This window comes from Pan troglodytes, chromosome 12 (assembly GCF_028858775.2).
Source record: "Pan troglodytes isolate AG18354 chromosome 12, NHGRI_mPanTro3-v2.0_pri, whole genome shotgun sequence".
NCBI lineage: Eukaryota > Metazoa > Chordata > Mammalia > Primates > Hominidae > Pan > Pan troglodytes.
Window position 1 is genome coordinate 20,117,972 of NC_072410.2, and position 26,583 is coordinate 20,144,554.

At 39.2% G+C, this 26,583-nt stretch overlaps 1 protein-coding gene across 2 annotated transcripts in view; it reads right to left on the reverse strand.

The window, feature by feature from the left end:
• Positions 1-2,259: 2,259 nt before the first annotated feature.
• The window catches only part of SLC9A2 (solute carrier family 9 member A2), a 90,721-nt gene continuing 66,397 nt past the window's right edge, over positions 2,260-26,583 (reverse strand). For both annotated transcript variants that reach the window (XM_525838.7, XM_009443010.5), the window contains exons 6-12: positions 18,134-18,223; positions 17,521-17,591; positions 11,336-11,497; positions 10,064-10,160; positions 7,906-8,037; positions 6,646-6,736; positions 2,260-4,803 (exon numbers count right to left, since the gene is read on the reverse strand). In XM_525838.7, the coding sequence (XP_525838.5) occupies positions 4,433-4,803; positions 6,646-6,736; positions 7,906-8,037; positions 10,064-10,160; positions 11,336-11,497; positions 17,521-17,591; positions 18,134-18,223 (1,014 nt within the window). In that variant the 3' untranslated portion in view covers positions 2,260-4,432. The remainder of the gene's footprint in view (positions 4,804-6,645; positions 6,737-7,905; positions 8,038-10,063; positions 10,161-11,335; positions 11,498-17,520; positions 17,592-18,133; positions 18,224-26,583) is intronic.

The following is a 26,583-nucleotide window of genomic DNA, read 5'->3' on the forward strand; positions in this document are numbered from 1 at the left end:
AGGGTGAGCATTTTCTTTGGGGCACCTTCAAAGTACCTTCACTGTGCATCTCTTTGGAGTGAATAACACTGAAAGCATGATGAACTGTTACTGCCATTCAAAATAACTTTCTAGCTAAAGGTCAGGACTTAAACTAAAGGTTCAATAGTAAGACATAGTTATGGTAGCAAATCTATTATTTATTAATCAGATGCCAAACTATGTATTCATGGAAACCTAAAATTTGATGTGTTAATACACATCTTTGCATAATCTTTAAAAATTATTTGTTAAGGCAATAATTGGAATTAACTTCTTTTCTTTACGTTTGCATGGGAAGGCCGTATTTAATATTTAAAAGCATACACCATTTTTGAGCCCTTTTGCAGGGCCTTTTTAGATATAAAAATTAATGAACCAATTAAAATGTTTATTCCTCTAATCACGTTCTATTACACTTTAATGAGTTAGCCTAGTCTGAGATATATGTATTTGGAATTGATAGAATTGAAATTTTCAATACTCTGAAGCTCTTACCTTTGAAGAATTCTAGCCATCACAATCCCATTCAACACAAATGAGAGTGGTTTCATACACAAATACAAAAACTGGAACTGTTCTGTTTTCATGTATGTACTATTTTCTCCATAAGTGATTAAAGGTTTACATGTGATTTAATATTTAAACTTTGGTAAGATTTTTCATAGAAACAAGGAAAAATTTCCTTTGTCCGTGTACATATACAAAATGTGTTTGGTAAGCAGGGTTGTCCTAAGTGGATACAAAGAGCTTCATCTAAATTAGAAATTTAGTCTCCAGTCATACTTATGACTCAGCAGGAGCCAATAAAATAAAAAAGGATTAAAATGTCTGAATTTTTAATTCAAGATGTTTTGTTCCAGAAATCAGAAAAATCACAGCCTCTGTATCTGGTATTCTGTCTGCTGGGCATCTCATGGAGTGACATTTCCGTACCCTCCAGTAGAACAACAGATTCCCATACAACCTCTGCACATACTGAAAGTTCTTGACGTATGTTCTGAGCCATCAAAATAATCTCTATGCTGTGTAGATTGAAAAGTTGATAATAATCCATTCACAGTAGACAGGTTAACTCTACACCTAGAAAAACTCATTTCCTGACCATGCGATTAAGAGAACAAAGCTACGATTTATTAGCTATACTTAGTAAAATATGATTTTATCTGAAAAGGTGCAGGAAGTTTAAAAAGAAAAAAGGATCAAAAAATGATGTGCCAGCGTGACACTGAAGTGATCTGCAAAGTCCCCATCTGCATATTTGACCTGCACACCCCCAGGGTGGCTGATCCCTGTCTGAGGGTGTCAGCTAGACGCAGAGTGGATGATGCTGGGGGATTCTAAAGGAAGGTGTCATCTGTCAGGGACAAGGAGCCATGGTTATGCCACACAGCTGGTACCCAAAGGGGACTTCTGCTTTCCTTAGAAGGGGGTTGAAGAAAGGGTTGGTTAAAAAGTGAGATAAAAAGTAGCAGTGAGCCACACACTTTAACCTTGTGTGTTCTGAGCCACGAGTGTTATTTTTCAGATTGATGAGAGAATCAGCACGTGGTGTTCAAGCCTCAGCGGATAATGCCAACAGCTGCTTCATCCGGACAAAGTGATCTCTTTAATCACGTTTTTAATAAGAAAGTACAGTGTGCACTTTGACAAAAATATTGCAGATTATGAAACGTGACTTTTAACATAAACACAATTTGGGCAGTACAATAAATGCAAAACGTGCTGAGACTCGTACTGTGTTTGTCTACAGTTTTTATGTAAATCAATACCCTCACCGCCCAGGTAAAACAGTACACCCTACCATAAAGCTGAGCAAAAGCTGAAAGAAATCTCTTCACAGACATTTTGTGAGCATATACACAAAACACATGCTTTTAAAAGTATCAGACTTTGAAGCCAATTTCTAGTTTGCTCATTGACATAACTGTTCCCAACAGTCTCCTCTCAGCATTACATATAAAGTAATAAACCCCGACTTTTCATTTATAGGTAGTTCAAATCAAATTTTGTTACAACCAACACCAAAGACCTATCAAAGATCCACAGTCACATTGGAACTTTGGTTGGATCAAGTGTTGTTTGGACGAACGAAAGCCTTTACAAAGGGCTATGGCTCTCTACTACAGAAATTTAGATTGTGACAATATTTAGATTGTGAAAATATTTAGTCAATACTCTCATAATGACTAGTGACTAGAATTTAAGAATTACAAAAAGAGGAAAGTATAGAGAAAAAGCTAAAGTCAAATTTATTTTTATTGCCTTTGTCATTCAACAAACAAGAAAAAATTTAAACTGATAATAATTAAGATTTAAGTTTTCCTTTATACATAGTCATCCAAATTCTGTATGGATGAATTACTGAAAGCTGAATTTGGTCTACCTGCTTAACAAGAAGCAATATAAACATTTTCATGTTTTCTCCTTCAGTTCCAGAAAGTTAAACTCTTTATAATAGTTATAAACATAGGAAACTGGGAAAAATTAGGAAATTTATTCTTTAAGGTCACTTTCAATTTCTGTCGCTTTTCAGATTTCATACTGTAGCTTTTCTGAAAATTGATTTTTGGCATTCTCAAAAATCTACATCACATTTCTTGAATCATGTTATTATCATAAAATTTTATGTCAGTTTTAATTTGTGTTAAGCAGAATAAATGTATTTTTATATAAATATTTTCATTTAAAATAGAGATTTTGGCACAGAGTCCTAAGCCTGTAGTTTTCAAATTGCATTCTGTGCTACTTTCCCTGGATCAAGGAATTGTGCTCCTATGAACTTGTACCTTGTGTATCTAACCTTTGCTCTGTCTCATGCTCAACAATCCAGCAGTATTCTAAGACTTTAGGACATGAGAAAAAAGTGTAGACTGACTTCTCCTTGCTGGTGGAGGTGGAGAAGGGGTGGAGAACCACTGCTGAGGACTTTTGTCAATATTTTCATGTTCTCCTCCTGATAATACTGTAGGCACTTGCATCCTTTGGGGTATCTTCAGTGGGAAATCAAAGGACTGTGAGTGGCTTCATTTAATTTCTACACTCAGAAATGCAGAGGCGTGTTCCAGTCAAGTTTGAAAGAATTATTTAGAAAAAAAAAAAAACAGGCCAATAAAATCAACAGTTAAGAGATAGAGAATCAAATATTAATCTTGAATGCTTATGTTCCACTTCTTTTCTTTCTGCTGTACTTTTAAAAAGTACTCTAATGAGTAGAATTCAATTTTATATGAAAATTCTGAGTTACTATATTATCGAATGGGGAGAGGTAACAAATTACAGACTAGTGCAAAACAGTAGGACTCCCACATTCTCCAAAGTGCTTCCTGAATAATATTCAAAACTTGATATCTCATCAACTTGTGAAATGTTAGAATATTGTGTCTACAAACTTTCTTCTTTGTCTGCTTGGAGCCTCTAACCTGGAGGCTCAAAATTCAAACAACACTCTACAGAAAAATTCTACTGAAGCAGGTGATCATAGATCAGCATAGATCACCTGCCTCGTCCTCCTAGTATTGCACAACATAAAACCCACCAGCAAGTTGTAACCAGGTGCTGCCTTGTGGCCCCACTTGCCACATGGACCCTCATGGGTGGAACTTCTTCAAAAGCTGCTCCCAAATCTGTCAACACGATAAGCTGGTGGATGTCTGGGCAACCTTTCTCTCTGCACCATTTAAACAAGAAGAAGAAATGGAATTTAGATGTCACCCCCAAACACACAGTAGACAGAGGAACAAGTTAAAAACCAGTAGACTCTCAGTAGTTCATAGGAGTCCTGGGCCCTCCAATCTGCTCTGTAGGAGTCAGGCCATTCCTTCTGCATGACGTTCCGATTGTTTGCCCAGTTTGAGTCATAAGATGTCTCTGCTTCCAGCTGTGCTCTTCACTTACCGGCTGCTCCATCGGGTCAGGACAGGGAAAAGCTTCCACCCTGAGCTTAGGAGTTACCCCCGAGGGCCATCCTTCATCCCTGGGAAAGAAAGCTGTTCTCGATACTTTTAGTGCCATTCACTTAACAACTGATTACAGATATACATATTTTTTCATAAATAAAATTTGAAGCATATATGTAATATATTAAAATCTTCACCAACAAGGGTGTGTTAAAAATTTCAAGTTCTGTCATTCAAGTTCAATAAAGGCACACATTACCATTTTTTTTCTTCAGGCCAGCAAAGAATACGATTGCTACCCATTAGTCACAAAAGGCATTTTGTGGGACTATTTTTTATTTGATTTTCCTTTTCTTCGGATTTGCCTCATTTATCCATGGCATGAATCTGTCGCCCTCCAGAAGTATTTAGATGCACAGAGAGTTTTACATGGATTCCACTGTTGCATCAGGTTTCAGAGTGACAAACCACAGCTGTCCTGGGTCAGACACTCAGATCTGCTTTCGCTGCTTCTCTTAAGGCTTCTCACTCCCAAATCGGGCTTTCCGGCTTCCAGGTTCCGATGCCCTCCAGACCAGCCGTGGTGGCGGCTTGGGCGGGATGCCTTCAGTCAAACTGTCTTCCCTCTCTGAGCCAGACTGGTCTTTAGAGAGAAGGGGCTGCTGTAGTAAGCCTGACGTCTGGGTGCCCTTTTCTCTGCTGTGGGGTGTTGGGGGGGTGCTGGGCATATCTCGGCCAGAATCAACATCTACCTCATTCTTCCATTCCATTTTATAGGACTGGGGGGATTTCTTGGAGAACTGTTCTGGCAAGAAGCGCCTGGCTCTGGGCTGCAAATTGAGCACGGTGGTCCCGGCATCTGCGTCTGAGTCGCTGCTATTGCCATCTATCAAGGAGCAAAAGACAAGGTGGGCAAGCATTTTAGAGAGAAGGCACTGCAAGTAACTTCAGTACCTTAGTGAGTCAGGCAACTGATACGTCCTGGGGCTCTGGGGAGAGGGGAGGCTAGCAGGCTTATGCTAATTTTAGGTGAGTGGCCTTGTGCATCTTACGTAACCCCTGAGAGCACCCATGCCCACAGGTATATATTCATGCTAACTTTGAAGAGCTTACTGTGTGCCAGGCACTGTCCTAAGTCCTTTCAAATGCATTAGCCCGTTTTGTCTTCACAATCACCTACTTTACAGATGGGGTAACTAGGTTCAAGAGGTATTTGTAGGTGGTGGAGCTGGGATTCCAACAGAGCCCCTCTGGCAGTAGCAGCTGTGCTCATCTGCCCCACAGTACTGATCCCAGGAGGGCTCAGCCTGGCATCTGGCACATAGTAGGCAGTCTGATAATCACCTGCTATGGAGAAGATTCTTGCCTTGATCTGGAATCTCAAACATGGTTTTGCTGATTTCCTTTACATTTCCACAAAAGGGCCAAAACCCTTTGCAAACAAAGGGAGGAGACAGCTTTGGAAGCAGATTCAGGTGCTAGAGTGCTACGGGTAGGGCAGTGAACAAAATGCTTGTCCAGGAGTTGAGATTCTTGGGAACTGAGAACATGTTTGCTGGTGGGACCACGGGCCACTGTTCTAAATATTCAGTGCTGCCTTGTCTTCCCCCTATTATTCTCACCTCACCCTCCTTTACCACCAGCCATCATTTAGGTTTCCCTCTTCTCAGTTAATTAAATAAACAAGCAAAAAAAAAAAAAAAAAAAAAAGAGGGGTAATGATTTTTCCATCCCACATTTAAAGAAAATTTTATTTTAGATTCTGGGGGTACATGTGCAGATTTGTTACATGGGTATACTGCATGGTGCTAATGTTTGGGCTTCTAATAATCCCATCACCCAAGTAGTGAACATAGTACCAATGGGTAATTTTTCAACCCTTGCCCCTTGCCCAGCTCCCTATCTCCCCCCTTTTGAAATCCCTAGTGTTTATTGTTCCCGCCTTTGTGTCCTGTGTATCTAATGTTTAGCTCACACTTGTAAGTGAAAATATATGGTATTTGGTTTTCTATTTCTGCATTAATTCCCTTAGACATCCCACATTTTAATAACATGAAATCCTAATATAGTTCTTCTGGGGTTCACAGACAATGGCTTCGGTGTCTACATAAAGATAACCATCACATTAAAAAGATATTAGACATTATAACAAAGCTTTATAGTTATAGCCAGAATAAATATATGGCTGCTTTCATGAAAATATATTAGAATTACTGTAAAAATTTAATTACTTAAACATTTGCAGACTTACAACTTTCTGTTTACCTGCCCTTGAGCCCCATGATGACAATATTTGCTGGAAAATAACTGATTGGATTCTTTAGAATCTGCACAGAATGCCATTCCAAAAGGTTGCAATGCGAATTAAAATTCACCCAGTTATTATTTTAGATTTGCAAACTCTTGAACTCATTCTTTTTTTTAAATTATTATTATACTTTAAGTTTTAGGGTACACGTGCACAATGTGCAGGTTTGTTACATATGTATACATGTGCCACGTTGGTGTGCTGCACCCATGAACTCGCCATTTACATTAGGTATATCTCCTAATGCTATCCCTCCCCCCTCCCCCCACCCCACAACAGGCCCCGGTTGTTCCCCTTCCTGTGTCCAAGTGTTCTCATTGGAACTCATTCTTAATGAAGAAAAATAATAGGAAAATTTGTCTAGTTTATAAACATTGGCAAATAAATTTAAAATTTTTCTGCTCCAACTATATTCATTACCTGCAATAGAAATAGTCCTCCTCTTTTGTAGCTTTTCTGGAAGCTTCGTATTTTTAGGTAAGGATAAATATCGGGAGGTTGAAGTGGAAGCCTGTAAAAGAAATATAAAATCTTACTTAAACTATACAAATGGCACTTATTGTATATTAAAGATTAAAAATTGTATGGCAAAACTTCATGTTAAAAATCAGAATTTTAATTTCTGATTCCAAAATTACTTTGTGAGGGGCTGTAACTATTATAACTTGAAATAATTAAATCCCTTCCAGAATGGAATGGAGATCTCTACAAAGGGAAATAGAAATAAGTGGGAAATAAATTAGAAACAAATATGAAAACCACTGGGTCTTTTCAAAGAAAAGCTACTGAAACATCTATGTATAAAAGTACTGCCAGAAAGACTTAGAACCTACATGTATGGGGAAGAAGATATGTTTACAATATATATATGTAAGGTGTTTTTTTTTCACTTTAATATATCTTAAAAATGATATTAATAGAACAAAAAGTATTACTACAGCTAATTTACTGGCATTTCAAATACCGCAGTCGCTTGTGTTTTAAATTAACTTTTAATTAACACTGCTACATTTTACACATAAAATAACTCCTTGTTCACATATAACCATTTTGATTTCTGACAACCCATATAGGATATTATTAAAAATAAGCCTCAATTCTTGCTATGTGAAACCAATATATCACAATATTATTATTATTGTTATTATTGAGAAGGAGTCTCGCTCTGTCATCCAGGCTGGAGTGCAGTGGCCCAATCTCGGCTCACTGCAATCTCCACCTCCCAGGTTCAAGCGATTCTTCTGTCTCAGTCTCCCAAGAAGCTGGGATTACAAGCGCACGCCACCATATCCAGCTAATTTTTTTTTTTGTATTTTAGTAGAGACCGGGTTTCACCTTGTTGCCCAGGCTGGTCTCGAACTCCTGAGCTCAGGCAATCCACCTGCCTCGGCTTCGGCTTCCCAAAGTGCTGGCATTTACAGGTGTGAGCCACCACCCTCGGCCCACAATATTGTTTTTAAATGGCTTTCCTTATCTATTGACAGTTCCTTGAACCAGCGGCAATGCTGGCCACAATACCTGTGAACACTCACTTCCCCCAGCCACCCCAGCCTTCCTGCAGCTCCTCAGAGAACTGTCAACAGCCACTTGATCTGCAGAGCTGATGATACCATCGGCTGATCAATGGAATAGCTGTCGGCTCCACCCCTGGAAGTCTCCTAGAGGCGCACACTCAGTTACCCTGTGTTCTCGATTCAAGCTGCTGTCCTTCCTGATGCTTTCTCGCAAACTGTGTCGCCGGCGAATCAGAATCTCCTTGGCTTGTCTCTCACTTGTGTCGGCTGTCAGACTGTGTCTGTTGTAGGATAAAGTCTGAAATGAAAACATATAGAGGACATTAAAAAAACAAAAACAAAAACCTGATCATTTCCCCAGAAATTCCAAGATTTACCACATTTCTTTGGATCTGCATCTCAGCTAAGCACTTATAACTTCTGTGCAGAGGAAAAAATTAAATTAAGAATATAAAAGTTAAGAGTCTTCAGATCTTCAAAGAATTTATATTTTCTTTTCATTTTGTGTTTTTTTCTTTTTCTCTTTTTTAGAGTTGGGGTCTTGATCTGTCACTCAGGCTGGAATGCAGTGGCACTCATAACTCACTGCAGCTCAAGCAACTTTCCCACCTCAGGCTTCCAAGTTGGTATTACAGGTATGTGCCACATAGTTCATCCTTTAATAAAAGTCAGATCATAAGGTTTGCTTTTCATTGAAAAGAGTGATTTTCATAAATGAGAAAAAATGATTGATTTTATCAAGTGCCATGTCTACCTTGAAGCCTCTTGTAGGTATTTAGCCATCATGAATATCTGGAAATAAAATACAAGCCACCATCCTACAGTCTGTTTTGAAAAGGAATTACTGACATTAAAAACAAACCACTTTGAACCACTTGGTGGTGCCATGCCCTTCTGATTAACTTCAGAACATTCCCTTTTTTCAACTGGGTTGTTACATGAAGAGAGCTGGTGACACTCCCCACAATGATTACATCCCAGTGTTTGAAAAGTAAAATTTCTAAACTAGGGCTGTACATGGCATCCACTTTTAGTTTTATAGGCTATATAGAAATGTGTTTCCTAAATCATAAATAATAATTAAATTCATTTCTGATAGAATAAACATGTACTTCTTGGGAATATCCCTGTGTCCAGAAATATATTAGGTTCTATTGAGAGATGCAAACATAACACAGAACAAGGCTTCATTCCTGCCTTGAGGAGTTTACCATCTCATTGAGCATCTAAGGCTAACAAAATTGTACAAAATCATGGAAATAAGTGCTGTAACTACATGGTACAGTATAAGCTCCAAGTGCTATTCCATTTAACCACAAGGATGGGAATAATATGGTGGCTGTTGGGGGAGCCTTAAAAACTGGAGGCTTTGGACCAGCTGACAGGAAGGTGTGAGATGCTCCCAGGGGACAGCGAGAAAGCTACCTGGGCCAAAGAACAAAAACAGAACCTCTCACTCCCTGGGTGTTTCAGGGAGCAGATGGGTGAGGGAGATGTGGAAATATGGTTGGATAAAGTGGAACTTGGAAATAGAGTCCAAATTTTCAACGAATAGTTTAGCTTGGGAGCCACAACTATTGTTTTGTTTCATTTTAAATTAAAAGATACTGTAGGAAAAAGGGTCAGGTAAGAGTCACGTGGATGAAATGGGGACACCTTATGGGGAGACCAGCTAAGAAACTGCTGAAACAGCCCCCACATGAGCAAGGAGGACTCCTGACAAGCTGTGTGGCCCGTGTGCCACTTCACCTCCCTGTGCCTCAATTTCTTTATCTGTGAAATGGCGACAACAGTAACACCTACCACTCATTGGAGGATTAAATGAGTTAACGCATGCAACACACTGAAATGGGGCTTGGAAAATTGAGGACACTCTCTACTCTGTAGCTGTGTTGTTAGCAAATTATTAGAATAAGGTGCTAACAATGGAAACGAAGTGAAAGAAGTGGCTCAGAAGAGAAGAAACTATAGCACTTTATAAATAACAAGGAGGGTGAGATCCATTTTTAAAGTCTAAGCTATGAAACTATTTCTTTAAAACAAACAGCAATCAATTCATTTCTTTAAAATTAGTCAACATGTATTTCTTTATATCCAAGCCCACAGCAGCAGAACTCCCAGGGGACCCCAAGGCTTCAGCCATGATGTCCAGGAGGATAGTAGGACCCTGAAGAGGGATGGAGAGAAGCAGAAGGAGAGAAGATGCCCAGCATGGGACCTGCTGAGCCCAGTGTCAAGGTGCAGCCTCCAGTTACAGCACAAAACCAGAAGGCATCCTGTTAGCCAAAGGTAAGTAAATATTTTGCTACATAAATTATTCTTACTCGCTGACGGATTTGATAGAGATTTCTTGATAAGAGTTCTCGAATTTCATCAGTTTCACTGGACGTGACCTTCCTTATTTTTTCTTCACGACAATCACTGTGAAAGTTTAGAAAAAGAATATTTTACCTTTCAACAAATATTAGAATCATTGATTTTCTTCCTTAGAGATAGAAGTATTTAAGACGAGTCTTAATTTGTAAAAATAGCACTTAGGGATTATTCAATAACTTAAAATAATTCCAAATTCTGTAACTCTTATTTCAGTTTCAAAATCATTCATGGCAAGTTTAACAATTCACAAGTTTTCAGAATCTATTCATGTCATTATGTTTTCAGGGAAGAAAAACTACAATGGCTTATAATGCTACCTCACTTTATTATTTCTAACACTCCATAAATAAAGTAAAATAGAATAGTTTTCTCCAACAGAAACCTAATTGACTTCAATTTACCATTAAGTTTTCATATTTTAAAAACCTCATCATAAATATTTGCAAACACACCATTTATAACATGTATGTATATCCAGTCAATCCTCATTTGTGGGTTCCATAATCATGAACTCACCTCACCTACTTGCTAATATTGATTTATAAACCCAATATCAGAATTTCAGTATTTTTGCAGTTATTCTCAGACATATGGAGAGTGACAAAAAATTTGAGTCACTTGACACACTTTCCCTGAAGATGTTGAACAAGGAGACATCTGCTTTCTTGTTTCCACTCTCATACTATAAATAATGTCCTTCTCACAGTCTATTTAGTGACATGATTTTTTAATATTTTTATGTTATTTATTGGTGGTTCTGCTGCTTTAAATGGCCCCCAGGCATTGCTGAAGTGCTGTCTAGAGTTCCCAAGCACAAGAACCCTGTGATGTGCCTTATGGAGAAAATGTGTTAACTAAGCTTGATCATACATGAATTTATAGTGTTCTTGACCATGAATTCAATGTTAATGAATTAGCGATATATATTAAATAAGGTGTCTGTAAACATAAACATACATAAAATAGGTTACATATTGATTGGCTGATGAAAATTTTGTGACCACAGGCTCAAAGGAACCTAACCTTGTATGTCCCCATAGAAAAATGATTCAGTATTTGCAGCTGGGCACGGTGGCTCATGCCTGTAATCCCAGCACTCTGGGAGGCCGAGGGGGGCGGATCAATTAATAATAATTTTTTTAAAATTATTATTACTAGTTTCAAAATACTGTCAATGCCTATTTAACAATACTAACTTTTATTTGCAAGACCATACTTACTTTAGAGATGCAAATGTAGGGACAGTACTTATCATCCCAGTCTCTGCCATCTCAATGGCATGTTTTATTTCAAGCTTTTTATATAAAGATACAATACTTGACTTTGGTTGGTTTTCCCGAATCAAAAGCTTCCGCAGATATTTATCATCAAACTTCTTAAACCTGTAAATAAAGAAACTTTCAATAAATTAATACTGGATTGACTAAGAAAATAGTTGTTGTTTTTACCAATGAAGTCATTTCTGCCAATCCCAGGAAAATACTTAGTAGCAGCATTTAGCTAATCTAGTCATTTTATATATTTAGTATGTGCCTACCTGTATATATGTGTATGTGTATATATGTATATATGTGTATTCCTATGTATATGTATGTGTATGTATACATATGTATATATACATACACACACACATACACATATATGTATATATGACACATACTGCTACATTTTTGTATATGGCCCTGATGCACATAAATCTAGTATTCATTAATTACAGATTAAAATACATGTTTCTGTCTTTACCATTTCTCTACTTCTGCTTTTAGCGAAATTGCTCAGAAACGTTATCACTGTTTGTTTTCCCCAATTCCTCTCCTCTGATTCTCTCTTGAACATTCACATTGCCTCAATACTCCATTAAATCTACTCTTATCAAAGTGGTCTGTGAACCTCATGATATAACTGCAATGGGCAATTATGAATCCTCATCTTTCCTGCCCTCACTTGTGTAAACTATTGTCTTCATTTGGCTTCCAGGACACCACCCTGGGGTACCCCAACCTCCTTCTCACCCTCTCTCTCAGTTTTGTTTTCTTCTTTTGACCTGTTAATGTAGGAGTGCTCTGGGCCTCGGTTCTTAATCCTCTTTCATACCGCCACTCACTCCCGTCACCATCTTGCCCGGTCTCCTAGCTTTTAATAGCATCTCTATGCCAATGACCCCTACATTTGTATCTCCAGCTCCAACCTCTCGGCCAAACCCCAGATATGAGCTTTTGGCTACTTACTCAACATCTGCAGTTGGATATCTATGGGGCATCTCAAATTTAACATATTCAAACTGAACTGATATTCTGCCAGAGTCCTCCCATCTCAGCAAACGATGACTCCACCAGGTCAAAAATCCTGGTGTCATCCTGGATTCTTCTACTTTTCTTATGTTCTATGTTATGGGCTGAATTGTGTCCCGCCAAAAATTCATATGTTAAAGTCTAATCCCCAGTAGCTCAGACTATGACCACATTTGAAGATCTAGTGTTTACAGAAGTGATTAAGTTGAGGCCATCAAAATGGGCCCAAATCCAAAATGACTGGTGTACTTATAAAAAGAAGAGGTTTGGATTCCAAAACATACAGAGAGAGGGAAGATGATGTGAAGAGGCAGGGAGAAGACAGCCATCTACAAGCCAAGCAGAGGGGCGTAGAACAGAACCTTCCCTCGTGGCCCTCAGAAGAAATGAGCCCTGCTGACATCTTGCTGTCTGACTTCTAGCCCCCAGGATTATGAGACAATTCATTTCTGTTGAGCCACTCAATCTGTGGTACTTTGGTTATGGCAGCCCTAGCAGACTAGTACTCCAAATCTTTGCGCCATCAGCAATTTCTGTTGGTTCCACATCAAAATACATACAAAATCCAGCCATCTCCCACCTCATCTAATGCTATCACCCAGGTCCAAGACATCATTCTCTCTCGGATTCTTGTAGTGAGCACCAAATTGGCGTTCCTGCTTCCACCATTGCATTCCTACAGAAGCCCAAGTGCTCCCGTTAAAAATATGTCTAACGATGTAACTGTCCTGCATCTTCCTTGGGTACAAGTACAATGGCCTGTGACTTCCTACACAATCTGGATCTGGCCCTCTTGGTACTGTGCCCCTCTTCCTTAGCTGCAGCGTCACTGGTGTCCTTCCTATCTTAAAGACTTACCAGCAGTGCTCCCATGTCTGAGTCTTTATACTTACTATTCCTTGTACTAGGAATCCTTTTCCCCCAGATACCTTCAGGGCTCACTTTTTACACTTCTTTTAAGTCTTTCCTTGACAATCATTTTCTCACAAGTGCCCTTCCTATCTATCCTGTTAGAATTGCACACAACCTTCCTCCCCCAGCAGTCCCCATCTCGCTGCCCAGATGTATTTTTCCCCATAGTAGTTATCACTTTCTAGCATGACATACAATTTACTTGTCTTACTTTCTGTCTCCTAGCACAGAATGTAAGGTCTACATGGGCAGAGATTTTTTTTTTCTGTGTCACCAGTGCCTGGCACACTATAAGCACGTGTGGTAGAATGAATCATTTGGTCCCAAGTCCTCCCTGTATCCACACCCTCTGCCATATTACTTGGCAATGACCTTCCACCATGGCATAGATGACTTGCTTTGCCCTGTCCCTTGCCAGCATGCTCAATAATGTTCCTTGCTTTGGTCAGTGGGCTATTAGCAGACAATGAAAGAAACAGTGGCTTAACCTGGGCTTGCACATGGAGGCTTACCTCTTGTGCTTCAACAATCACTATTAGAAGGATATGCAGAGTGGCTCCTTAGTCCGAGGACAAAGGTGACTGTCACATGGAGCAGAGTCACCTCACCCCAATCACACCAGATAGATCTAGCCAGAATCAGCTGGCAGCCAGCCAACCCACTGGAGCACATGAACAAGCCTGGCCCCAACTGGCCAAGCCCAACCCCAATCAGCCTCTTGACTCATGCACTTTAATAATAATGACGTGTTCTGAGCAGCTGAGTTTTGGGGATGGTTTGTTATACAACATTATTATGCCAATACATAAGTGAAGCAGCATGCAATAAATATTTGTTGAGAAAGAAATAAGTGTACTACGTGATCACCACAAGCCCAAGGAGGTTTATAGACACACCTGTGCCGTGGAAGGAATCAATGTTAACCTACATTCTTGTTGATAGTCCTTTGTTCTAAATACTAGAGGGCTCTGAATAATTAAAGAAGAGCCATCCTGAATGTGCTTGGTTTTTGGCTGGCCACTACACTAAGGACTGGGTTTACTTTTTTCTACTTTTAATTGGAGTTTTATGTTAGGCCCATTGGACCAGGACTCCTGACAGCAACACATCTTTTAAAACTTCTTTTATTATTATTGTTGTTTTAGCTTTTCACTAGAGAGAGTAAAAGGAAGAACAAGCACCAAGAACAATGGCATCTGCTCTATTTCATGTAGGGATAGTGCGTTTTCCTTGCTTCATTTCCACACCTTTCATTTCTCTGCTAAGCTACACATAGGCATTCTATTTCACCATCGTTAGACTGCTTGTGCCAAGAGTGAGAAGGGGCCCTACTGTATCACCCTTTGTTTCATTCTCAAAGGATCAAATGCCTCAAGAATTCTCTGGCAGAACCACTGGAAATCCACAGCATAAGGATTCCAGAGAAAAGGGAAGACACCCAACATGCCTGAAACAATCGCTTCTTTTTGATGCTGATTTTTAGTAACATTAACAATCACCAAGGATGTGATCTCAGCAGAACACAGTTTTAAGATGTCTTGTGTCAGCACCACATCCCCCAGCACCCACTTCCCTGCTCTACCTGTGATATACAGCATCTATGATGTCTATGACGCTGTATATCATAGGTAGAGCAGGGAAGTAGGTGCGGGGGGATGTGGTGCTGAAACTTTGAAATTTTCCTGGAAAAAATGTTGTGCGTGGAAATATATCAATACTTACAAAATTATTAAAAGAAGTGTATCCACTGCAGTGGCAAATGCTAGCCATGTAATATTACCTTTCAGGCATGGAGCAAGGTTGGCTCTCCCATCTTTAGGACTTACAGCCAATTAATCTGGCAGCCTTTGGATGTGTGCCTAGGGCAGATTCATGGACTCCAGAGATAATGTCTCTGCCTGAAAGACAGACGTAGCCAGACTTTCTCTGACATTTCTTCTCCTGAGTTCCAGGCCAAACCCAAGTGACCACAGCATCTACCTCTTCTGACAGTGCCCCAGGACCAGGTGGCCTCATTACTGTGTGAGGCCAATCTATATTCCCCCATTTGGGAGGCAGAGGAGCACTAGATATCTTGAACCTAACACTCACTTTGGAAAGGGAACCAGCTGTTCTGGGTTACGCCTCTCATATGTCATTTCAGAAAAGTACTGAGGGGATGCTAGGGAAAGGGAGGATAGTGGTTGAGTTGAAAGGAACAAGGTAGGCAGAAAATAGGCATTGCTATGAAAACAGTGGAGAAGAGAGGCAAAAAGGTCTGTTCTACTGGCTTAGCACAGATGGGGACTCCCTCATGCTAGGAATGTCCCAGAGTCATAGGGCAGATGTATAGGATCTCTGGTCTACCACCTGCTTCCAGAAAAGGGAATACTTCCCCTGAGAAATGGCCATTTAAAAAATAGTTTTACAATGGAGAATATAATTTGCTTAATTTTATTACCTTGTGTTCCCATGTAGCTAATTGGGCATGCTCTCCATACAAACAAAATCTTTTTCCTTTCATTATATGGTAAGGCTGAGTCCCAGGGCCCTGTCTACAGTAGTAAACAGTGTTGTAAAGCTTGTAAAGGTTGTTCTAGCACTGAAAGTCTTTGTCACTCATTATATTCCCTAATGGTCTCTCTCTCACACACCCATTATACACACACACAGGAGTCTGCTTGCTGTGTGACTGTTTTGTTGTGTCTATAATACTACAGAATTTCAGAGGCCTGAGTCTATGGCTTATACTTCTCATGTAGCCCAATATTATGCCAGCATATATGAGCAAACAAGAAACACTAAAAAATTCCCTTGTGTTAAGTTGCAGACATTGGTAGGTTGGTCAATTTCATGTAAATTAGCAGTGGAGGGAAAAAAAATTCTGTTAGCAAGTTAGGAAAAATAAAACAAGAGGGATCTACCAAATATAGTTTAAAACGTGTTCTTCTGTCTTCAGGGATTAGCTTAAATGCTGCCTTCCAAAGTCTCGCCTAGCCAGTGATATGCTAATAAATGTTTAACAAATTTCTCTATGAAAAAAAAAGGGCCTTGATTTGTAGCATTTGTCAGTTCCATGATATAAGCCCTGATTCAAGCAACCACTCTGGACGGTGCCAAATGTGCAGTCAGGAAGAGAGGTACGTGATGAGCTCCCACTAGCAAGTGGGGGCTGGCTCCTGTACCCCACTGCTCCTAGCTCTGCTGTCAGAATTGAACCAAACTTCTTGACCCACAGTGCTGTTTCTCAGTTTATATTAAAGCATACATCTAATTCTGCCTGTCTGGTCTACCTTTTCCACTTCAACTTTAAGATCCTTGAAGACCAGTATTGAATTGTATTTATCCAACACACAGCCTTTTACAGAATGGTAAACTCTGTGTGCCTGTAGGTATGTGCATTTATATAAATGTATGTAATTTTTCAGATAATTTTAGCCTTTTATATATATATTATATATATAATATATATTATATAATATATGTATATATAATACATATATTATATAATATATAATGTATAATATATAATATATATACATTATATATATTATATATATTATATATATATAATATATATATGTTATTTCTGCTCATCTGTTTACATCCTTAGATGGTCTGAATCTCTGCATTTGACAAAGTCTCCCACCATGTGTGGCAAAATGGATAGTAATGGAAGCCCTAGTTTTCAGCCAAATAGATTGCATTCCTCAGCCTGCTTTGCAGACAGGAATGGCCATATGACTGAGTCCAAGCCAATGATCAGAAGAATCATATGGCAGCTTCTGATGGTTTCAGTTAGAAGGCAGCTATTAATAACACATATGCTTTGTCTGCTCATCATCTTTCATCCTTCTTGCTGCCTCTAATGGCTAATATTGATGCAGCCATTGTGGTTCAAGAGGCAACCTTGGAAATGAAGGCTACTCTTAGTGGATCGACTAGACAGAGAGTCCTCGGACCCTGGGGAGTCTTGGAGTAAACCTCATCTGTTAAACCTAAATTGCCTATCTCTGGCTATTTACAGAAGAGGGAAATAAGCTTTTACCTTGTTTAAGCTACTATTATTCCACATCTCTGTTATAGCTGAACTTTATCTTAGAGGACATACTATGGTACAACACAGGAAAGATTTCCAATTAAAAAATAATACAAATCAGTAAGTCCTGCTTTCAGAATGACCCTGGGCCACTTCATAACCCAATGGCATAAGACCTTCTTACTTGTCTCTCCAAAAGTTGTGACCCCAATGTCCACAAACATCTTCAATTCCAGTCTTCACATGATCAAACAACTAAAACGGAAAAAGCAGGCAAATTGATTAGTCTTTACCTGAAATCAATAATTTTCACTCTACTTGTATCATTTCTAAACTCCAAAGACCTTCATGGCTTTTGCTTCTTATTTGTTTATTATTTATTACCAAAAGCAATAAAACAGTTCATTTTCAAACAAACTGATGAAGTGTTTGTCACATCAGTATTAGGGTAAGTCTTCGATTATTTTGCTCACCTATAACAGTTTGTTAATAATTTTGAAAAGTATGAAATATGGTAATAATTTCCCAGTAGGAACATTTCCAGGCTAAAGGAAGTAAAAAGAGGGGACTTCTTGTCTCTCTACTCATGCAGGAGTTTAGTAAGCTAACCTGGAGAAGTTACCGTGGGGCCACATCTATTCTATACTCCTCCAGCAAATACCTTCTTCAGGCCCTCCTCCCTCTCACCCTGCCATTCCCTTCTTCTTCAGGAAATGGACAACGTGGTACCAAGCTGTTTGACTGATTCAAATATTTTTCCTTTATCATTAAAATTATTACACTCTCTTAACACCTACCCGACAATAGATTTCTTCACTGACAGCTTGTTGTTTCTTATTGGACCTCTTGACATCAAGAAACTCCACCAGTGGCCGAATAGTTATCCCCTGAACAGGAAACACAATTTAAGCATTTCATATATATTTATACAATTTATAAATTGTTTAATATAAAAATTTTAATATAATTTTTTTATAAACTACATTTTAATATTCAAGGGTAACTTCTCCTAAGCTTTGATAAGTAACGACAAAAGATATTTGGCTACCAAGATTTAACACAGTAAATGTAACTTTTTGTTAATTTTTCTTTCTTTTCAAATAGCTGGCATATTTTAAAAGGACCATGTCCTAACAAAAACAAAGACAAAATGGAAGAAGCAGAGAAAGTAATTACACAAAATAATAAAGTAGGCCAGGTGCAGTGGCTTATGTCTGTAATCCCAGCACTTTGGGAGGCCGAGGTGGACAGATCACTTGGGGCCAGGAGTTCAAGATCAGCCTGGGCAACATAGTGAAACACCCTCTCTATCAAAATAATAATAATAGTAATAATAATAAAGTATTATCCAGTTCAGAGGAATCACCTACTTGTTGTATTATCCATAGAAAACTTATCAATGACTCCTTCATTTGTTCATTTATTAAAACGATTTTCACTGAGTTTCTACTGCACACATATCAGGGTCTTGGGCATTTGGAACCCAATGGTGAATAGTTAAGGACCTGGGTTCTAGGACTTTGCAGTCTTATACAAAGTCAGATACTTCCGAAAACAGTTACAAAGTAAGCAGAAGAGGGATGACAGGAAGCAGGTCAAGGAAAGCTTGGAGCAGAGGAGACACTGGTGGGCAGTGGTGGAGATGCTGGAAGCATATCCCAGTGGAGACCACAGCACAGCAAAGCACCGCAGTGAGAGGGGGCTTGCGGCCAGTCTGGGCACGTTCATGAGTGAACTCCGGGAATGTGGAGAACTATCAGCTCTTCAGTAAACTAGGAGGAGAAAAATTCCTTAATGTGACAAAGACATATGCCAGAAATCAATAGTGAACATATCACTTAAAAATGAAACATTATAAGCATTTCTATTAGAGCCAGAAATAACACAAGGATGCTCTGTCTGTCTCTGTTCAGCTCTCTGCCTCTCTTCAGCACAGTTCTGCATGTCCCAGTCAACTGAGAAGAATAGACAGATGAAGAGCTAGATGTATAAGTACTGAAAATGAAGTGACAAAGTTTCTGTTGCTCCTGGATGATTGAGTTTTTGTCCTAAAAAACCTGAAATAATATCTTTTCATTTAAAAATAACAAGAAAATTTGGTACAGTAACTAACACAAATTCAAAATGCCCAATCCATCCCAGATGTTAATTTTTAAATGAAACAGAATAAACACCTACACAATAGCAATGAAAAAAAACATATAAAAAGAGTGTGTGTGTGTATATATATATAAAATACTAGTATATACTAGTATCTAATAAGTATATGCTAGTATCTAATAACATGTTATATAATACACTAGTATTCTTTATAGATACTAAATATGCATAGATATACTATCCATTATCTCTATATATGTATAAAACCCTATCATAAATGCATAAAACCTTTACAAGGAGAACTATACAATTTAACTGAAGAAGATTAAGGACATTTTGAGATATCAGGAAAAACACAATTCCTAGACAGGATAACAATATTGTAATGACAGTTTTCTCTCAACTAACATGTATCGACAATACAATTCCAGTGACATATTCCTGAAGACTTTTAACATAACTTGAGAGGCTGATTTTAAATCAACCTGGAAAAGTAAATGTAACCAGAAGATTTTAGAAAAAGGAGACTGAAAGGGAACTTACAGACATGAAAATGAACTGTCAGTAAATATACTTAAAGTAATGCATTACTGGCACAAAATAGGGCAGGTAAGGAGGGGGTGAGAGTCAAGATTCCCAAGTTTCTTGCTTGGTGGGCAGATGGCCACTACTTCCTGGCCTGCAGGAAGGATACATGGATAGGAAGGGTAGTTAGGATTTCAGGGACAGAGGGTAGCTATATAGGGGGATATTCCCTGCCATGCATTTGACTTTCATCTCATCTCTCCTCATGTCTTTCAGACTTTAAGAATGTTTTTGATAATGCAAACTGACTGAGACACATACACACATCCATTTTTTTAAAGGAGGTGATTGGCTTTTTTCCATCAGTCTAGCTCTGGGCATTTTTCAGCTTAACTTTCATTTTAACTTTCTGAAGTGTGAACTGATTTTGACCAAATTTGGTATAAAACACATCGTGTGTTCTATTTGTATTTCAGTCTGCTACTTTGAGATAACACAAAAGGTAATAGCAGTTTTCCAATCAACACATGTTCTGTAATTTCTAACTTATGTAAATGAAACGGGTGTAAACATGTGGTTCGCAGAGATGGGAGAATTCACTAAGTTCCAGATTCCATGAAGCCAGTAGTTTAATAATAGCTCAAGAAAAAGTTGACAAAATCAATGTAAATTTTAAAACTCTATAATGTGTTCTAAAGACACAAGCTGCTGTTTCACATGCTCTTTTCCTATCAGTGTTCATTTAGTAAGTAATAGGTGAGTCACGAGTCTTTGTAAATACAAGACATAAAGATAGGACACAGGGCTTACCCCAGTCCATATGTTGATTCCTTCCACCCTACAGATGATCTAGAAGTGAATGCGCTACCATAAATAAATCACAACTCATCAACTCCAGGAAGCAAGTGTGGCCTACCACCCCATCAACTCAAGTTTTTGAAAGCATAATATATTTATGTTTATAATCATAAAGCTTATAGCAATATGTTTTTGTATATACAGTCCCTTTTAATAGTCGCCCTTTTTATCTTTGAATTGCCTGCAATAGTCATATCATGCTCAATAAGAATTATTTGATGAAAGCTGCCTTACTTCTTCTCCCTCCCTTCTTACTTTCCTTCCTTCTTCAATCCATCTATTTTGCAGGCAGAGTATATGACATCTGTGTATGCCATATTAAGCCCCCAACATTGGATGTTATATTCTAGGAGCCTGGGTGTCTGGTTGGGAGGGAGAAAGAAACAACAAAGACCAAGAAAGCACCTTATTTTAACCACATTAGAAAATTTCTAATTTAGATCACCCAGGGAGTAACCCGATAAGGCTTAGAAAAATCAAAGAGCTTGCTACCATCCATACAGAATAAAAAAAATACAACCCTTAGTTTTTCATCAAACTACCAATAGAAATATTTGCAAATACAAGTTAAATTTTCACCAGTTCATTCACTTTGGCATACATACTAAACACCACCTCTGAGGGTCAGGCCTGCCTGGGAGAATCATGTAACAGCAGGGGCAGGGAGAGGAACGGGGAGAATGATTGGTTTTGCATCTTGTTCCATCTCTGCTTTCCTCGCACCCGGCATCCCCCAGCTCCCATTTATATCAGAGGGGAAAACAAACAAACAAAAATAATACAACTGCGATGTGAGTGTCATGAGCATTCTTTTCATCTTTTTTTTTTTTTTGAAGAAAATGAGTTCTTGTTTTGTGTTGTTTTTTGGAATTAATATTTGCAAAATAAAAAGGATGTGGGAGAGAGAAACTGCCTTATATTTCCTTGCTGATTTAGCAGGTAATTTCCAGAAAAACTTAGAGAAACGATTTTCATGTATTAAAAAATATCACTATCGCTGCTATGCTGTCTTATGGAAGGTCTTTCTCACATCACACACTTGGTCACAGAGATCATAAATGCAGTTGTGCAAACAGTGTTTATCTTAGAATGGGATAGGTGGAGTGAGAAGCATTAAAGCATTGCAGTAGCTGTTCACAGTCCCCATCTGTGTGTCTCTCTTTTAGCACTTTCCATGCTGCACATTGATTTCCCCTTCTATGTCTGTCCGTCTCTCCTCTATACTCCAGCTTTCTCTTTGCTGATCAGGGTTTCCCCCTCTCCTGTACCATCAGTCTCCAAACGTGCTCCCATCTTTGAAAATCAGAAACAAAAGCCATCCTGTGACAGATATCCACCTCTGGCCACCACCTCCTTTCTCTAAGAAACCTAAGAGAGTTGCCCCTATCTCCTGCCCCCCATTTCTCTGTTCCCCTCCTCTCTCGAATCCAGCCAATTGGGGTTTTGTTCTCCTCACTGACCCAAAGTGCTCTTGTGCAGAGGCCACTCATCACGGCGTCACTACATCCAAGACTGCACTCTCCACTCACACTTTTTCTGACCTTGCAGCTGTATTTGTCACAGTTGCTAGAGGCCTCTTCTCTCCTTCCTGTGTAACCCCTTCTGATGTTTCCCCTCCTTTAGTGTTCACCCTTTCCGGCCTTCTGGGCTGATTCCTCAACCTTTTCTTGATTTCTAAATATTGCTATGTTTCAGGGTTCAGTTGTCAGATGCCTTCTTTTCTGTATTCTTTCTATGCTTATACCCTCAATAATTCCAGACTTACGTGTGTTAAAAACCGTATGTTGAGGAATCCCAAATTTACATCTCCCACTCTGGCTTCTCCCCCAAATTCCAGACTCATATATATGTGTGTATATATATATATATAACTGCCTATCCAACATCTCCACTTAGATGTCTAATAGGCAAATATATATGTCCAAAATGGACACATCCAAAACTGAGCACATGATGTCCCATCCTTCAAACCTAATACTCTCCAGGTAGTCCCCACCAAATTAAATGTCACCTTCATTCCCCTGGCTGCGCAGTCAAAAACACATGGAACTGTCTTATACTGCTCTTCTTCTCATATCCTAAACTTTTCACCTACATTGTTCCATCTTTAAAAAGCCTGATCATCTTGCTCGTTTTATTGTAGGATTGTTGTAAAGTATTCTAAATTCTATGGAACCCCACCTAATAATGGCATATGTTAATGAAATATAAAGATGGTGTCCTTTTTAAACAGTACATATATAAAAATACGACCATTTATTTGACAAATGAAGGCACATTTGAGGGTCTTCACAAGGTCTATAAAATAGTGAGCATCATCATTCCAGTTGGAGAGGCTAAATCAGCAAAGATTCATGTAATTGCTGGGAAAGGCTACCCCACCATGGGCCCTAAGCACCCCAACATGTTCTTGCAGGGGATGCCAAGAATGTCAGGCCTTGATGACTTTTTTACCTGGAGCATTTCTTAGGGTTGCAAGCAATGAGCACTCTTGAGAAATGAAGTAAGGTCACCCTTCTGAGAGAGCAATATATCCCCAAACTCAGTGTCCCCCTCCTGCAATACAGCCCATGACATGGGCAGACATCCATCGCGGGTCCCTTGTGTCACCCCCATGGGACAAGGAGGTGTGGAAACCTGACACAAACCAACACAAGGCTGTAGCTACAGCTCTTGTCATGGACAATAAAGTCCTTTGTCTCTGACTCAGGAGTCTTCTGTAGCATTCATGAAATAGTAACAGGCGAACTTGTTAGCTTACAAGTATAATAAAACCCCAGATGCTTCACAGTTCTGCACCGTGACTTAACCTAAGTTACATCACTAATGTGCAAAAGAGGCTGCTATCTCTTGAATTTTGGTTAACTTTCCCACTTGATGGACTTCTAGATAACCACTTAGTACATTTACAGAATTCTTGAGATCTGCCCCTTTTTATTATAGGGATTAACTACATAATAATTATTGTATTCTAATCATTTTTCCTTCCAAAGAAAAGTATATTGAAAGAACTTACCTTTTTCTTTCTTTCGTTACAAGTTTTCTTTCTTTTTTTGTTTGTTTGTTTTGAGACGGAGTCTTGCTCTGTCGCCAGGCTGGAGTGCAGTGGCAAAATCTCGGCTCAGTGCAACCTCTGACTCCCTGGTTCAAGCGATTCTCCTGCCTCAGCCTCCCGAGTAGCTGGGATTATAGGCACGTGCCACCATGCCCAGCTAATTTTTGTAGTTTTAGTAGAGACAGGGTTTCACCATGTTGGCCAGAATGGTCTTGATCTCCTGACCTCGTGATCCACCCACCTTGGCCTCCCAAAGTGCTGGAATTACAGGCGTGATCCACTGCACATGGCCTCGTTATAATTTTTCTTAATGTAGTATATTAAACATGGCAACTCGTGAGGCAAAAACCCTGTGTCAGGTGTCATACTCTATACACATATTTCCCCTGAGCTGCCTGGAGCATTGTCTAGATTTTACAGCTAAGTAAACTGAGGCCCACAGAGGCTGCAAAAAGCAGGCTTAGAATATCAACCCACAATAGTCTTACTCTAAAACTGCACTTTACCTAACTGTATTTCACCCTCCCCAATTTTGAATATAATTTACATATATGAGAAATAGCTTATATTTGATATAAATAACATTACCAATCATATTGAAAAAAATGAACTCAAATGTCCAAGGAATCAGAATTGTTTCCTCATTCAATATTCCACGGCCGGGCATGGTGGTGCTCACGCTTGTAATCCCAGCTCTTTGGGAGGCCAAGGTGGGTGCATTACTTGAGGCCAGGAATTCAAGACCAGCCTGGCGAACACGGCGAAACCGCATCTCTACTAAAAATATAAAAATTAGCTGGGCGTGATGGTGGATTTCTGTAATCCCAGCTACTCAGGGAGGCTGAGGCAGGAGAATCGCTGGAACCTAGGAGGCAGAGGTTGCAGTGAGCCAAGATCGTGCCACTGCACTCCAGCCTAGGTGACAGAGTGACACTCTGTCTCAAAAAAAAAAAAAAAATTCCCCAAACAGCACCATATTCTGACAACATGATAGTGTGCCTCATAAAGGGACTACATCGCTTGCTAAGAAGCAACACGATTCAAACAATGTGAAAATTCTCATGATAAACTATGATATCAAATAATGCATCATACATCATGTGAAATCCTATTTTTGAAGATAGTTATAACTCAGTAGTACCAGGTTGGAAGAGCTTATCATATAAAATATTGAAATAAGGGGAGAAAAACATATTTAAAGTTTAGTAATTGGTCCATCAACATAAAAGTCATCGTTTGAAAAAGAATACATAATTCTTACTTGAAAGGCAATATTTTATGCATGGATTTATAATTAGTTATTCCTGCTATATTTATATCTCATCAAGTATTTCCCTCCAGGCTTCCTTCACTGAATTCCTTAATTATTGATGTATTCTGGAAAAGATATCTTTTCTGAAGGGAGTATGTGTGTATTTGTGTGTGTGGGTGCATGCACGCTTGTGCACGTGTGTGTGTTTAGAGTATCTTAAGAACCAGTGGTAGGTAGGAGAATAGGAGGAAGAGGACGTGGTCAGAGTCATGGAACCAAGCAATATGCACGCAGTCTCCGATCTGTGCACACAGAAGGGTAGGCAGAGAAAAGGAAAAAGAAGATATCAACACAAGTGGAACCGCAGCAATTTCTCTTCTCTGTGGATATCCAAGTGAACTTGGCCAGACTCTCGTTTAACCTAATAAGAGGAAAGACTGCCATCTCTACACCTGCGGGCTCTAAACAATGATCCCCAGATGTCTCCCTCAGTGGAGGATTAGCTTGATGTGTTCACAATACCAAATTCGGCTAATACATCTCAACTGTGCTGTTTGTTGCTTCAGGCTTTCTCCTTTTCTATCACGGCCTTTAACCACCTTCATCTCTCTCCTCCCATCTATCCTCCTCCTGTCCTCTTTATACTCAGGGAAAGCCATGCTCCTACATCACTGAGAACAGGTGATCCACCTCACATGAACTTCCCCACTTCCAGCCTCCCCTGTCCTCACAAGCTCTCTGACATTCCACACAACACAAGAGTTAGCAGTCATCCTTCGACTGATCCTCTGCCCTGCTTTGGCTCACTTCTCACATAAAGTCTCATTGAAGAGTCTTCCAAAATAAAGAGGGCTGCATCTGCTTTTTCTCAGCTCTGCCACTACTTCCCAAGGGCAAGTCATCACCACTTCTGGCCCATATTACTGCGCGAAAGCAGAAAGTTGTTGCTAATAAAGACAGTAACAGAAGGTGGTCATCTTAACTCAGGAAAGGGTCTTCTTCAGGATTCCAGAGAACTCAGTGTCCTCAGTGTTGGAAGGCATGAATGAATGAAGGATGAACTGTCTTTTGAAGAAATGACTAGAAGGAAGGAGGAAAATCGTGATGCATTACAATACTGAGCACTCGCTACACACCAGGCTCTCTCCTGGACACCTTATTCAGGGTCAAAAGCAAATAGGTTTTGACTCTGCTTTACATTTTAGTATCTGTGCAAATTTGGTAAACTTACTTAGCCTCAGTTTCAGTGCCCCACTTTCCTCTTCCACAAAATAGGGATAATAAACCATGATTCCTAGAGTTATGTGCCATGGAATTGTTATGAGGGTTAAATGAATTAACATGTAAGATGCTGAGATTTGCATCAGGTACCTAGAAAGCATTCTGTGACTAACTTTTAAATAAATATGAATAAATTTTTAAAACACACGCACATCTCCTGATCTTCCTCCTTTTTT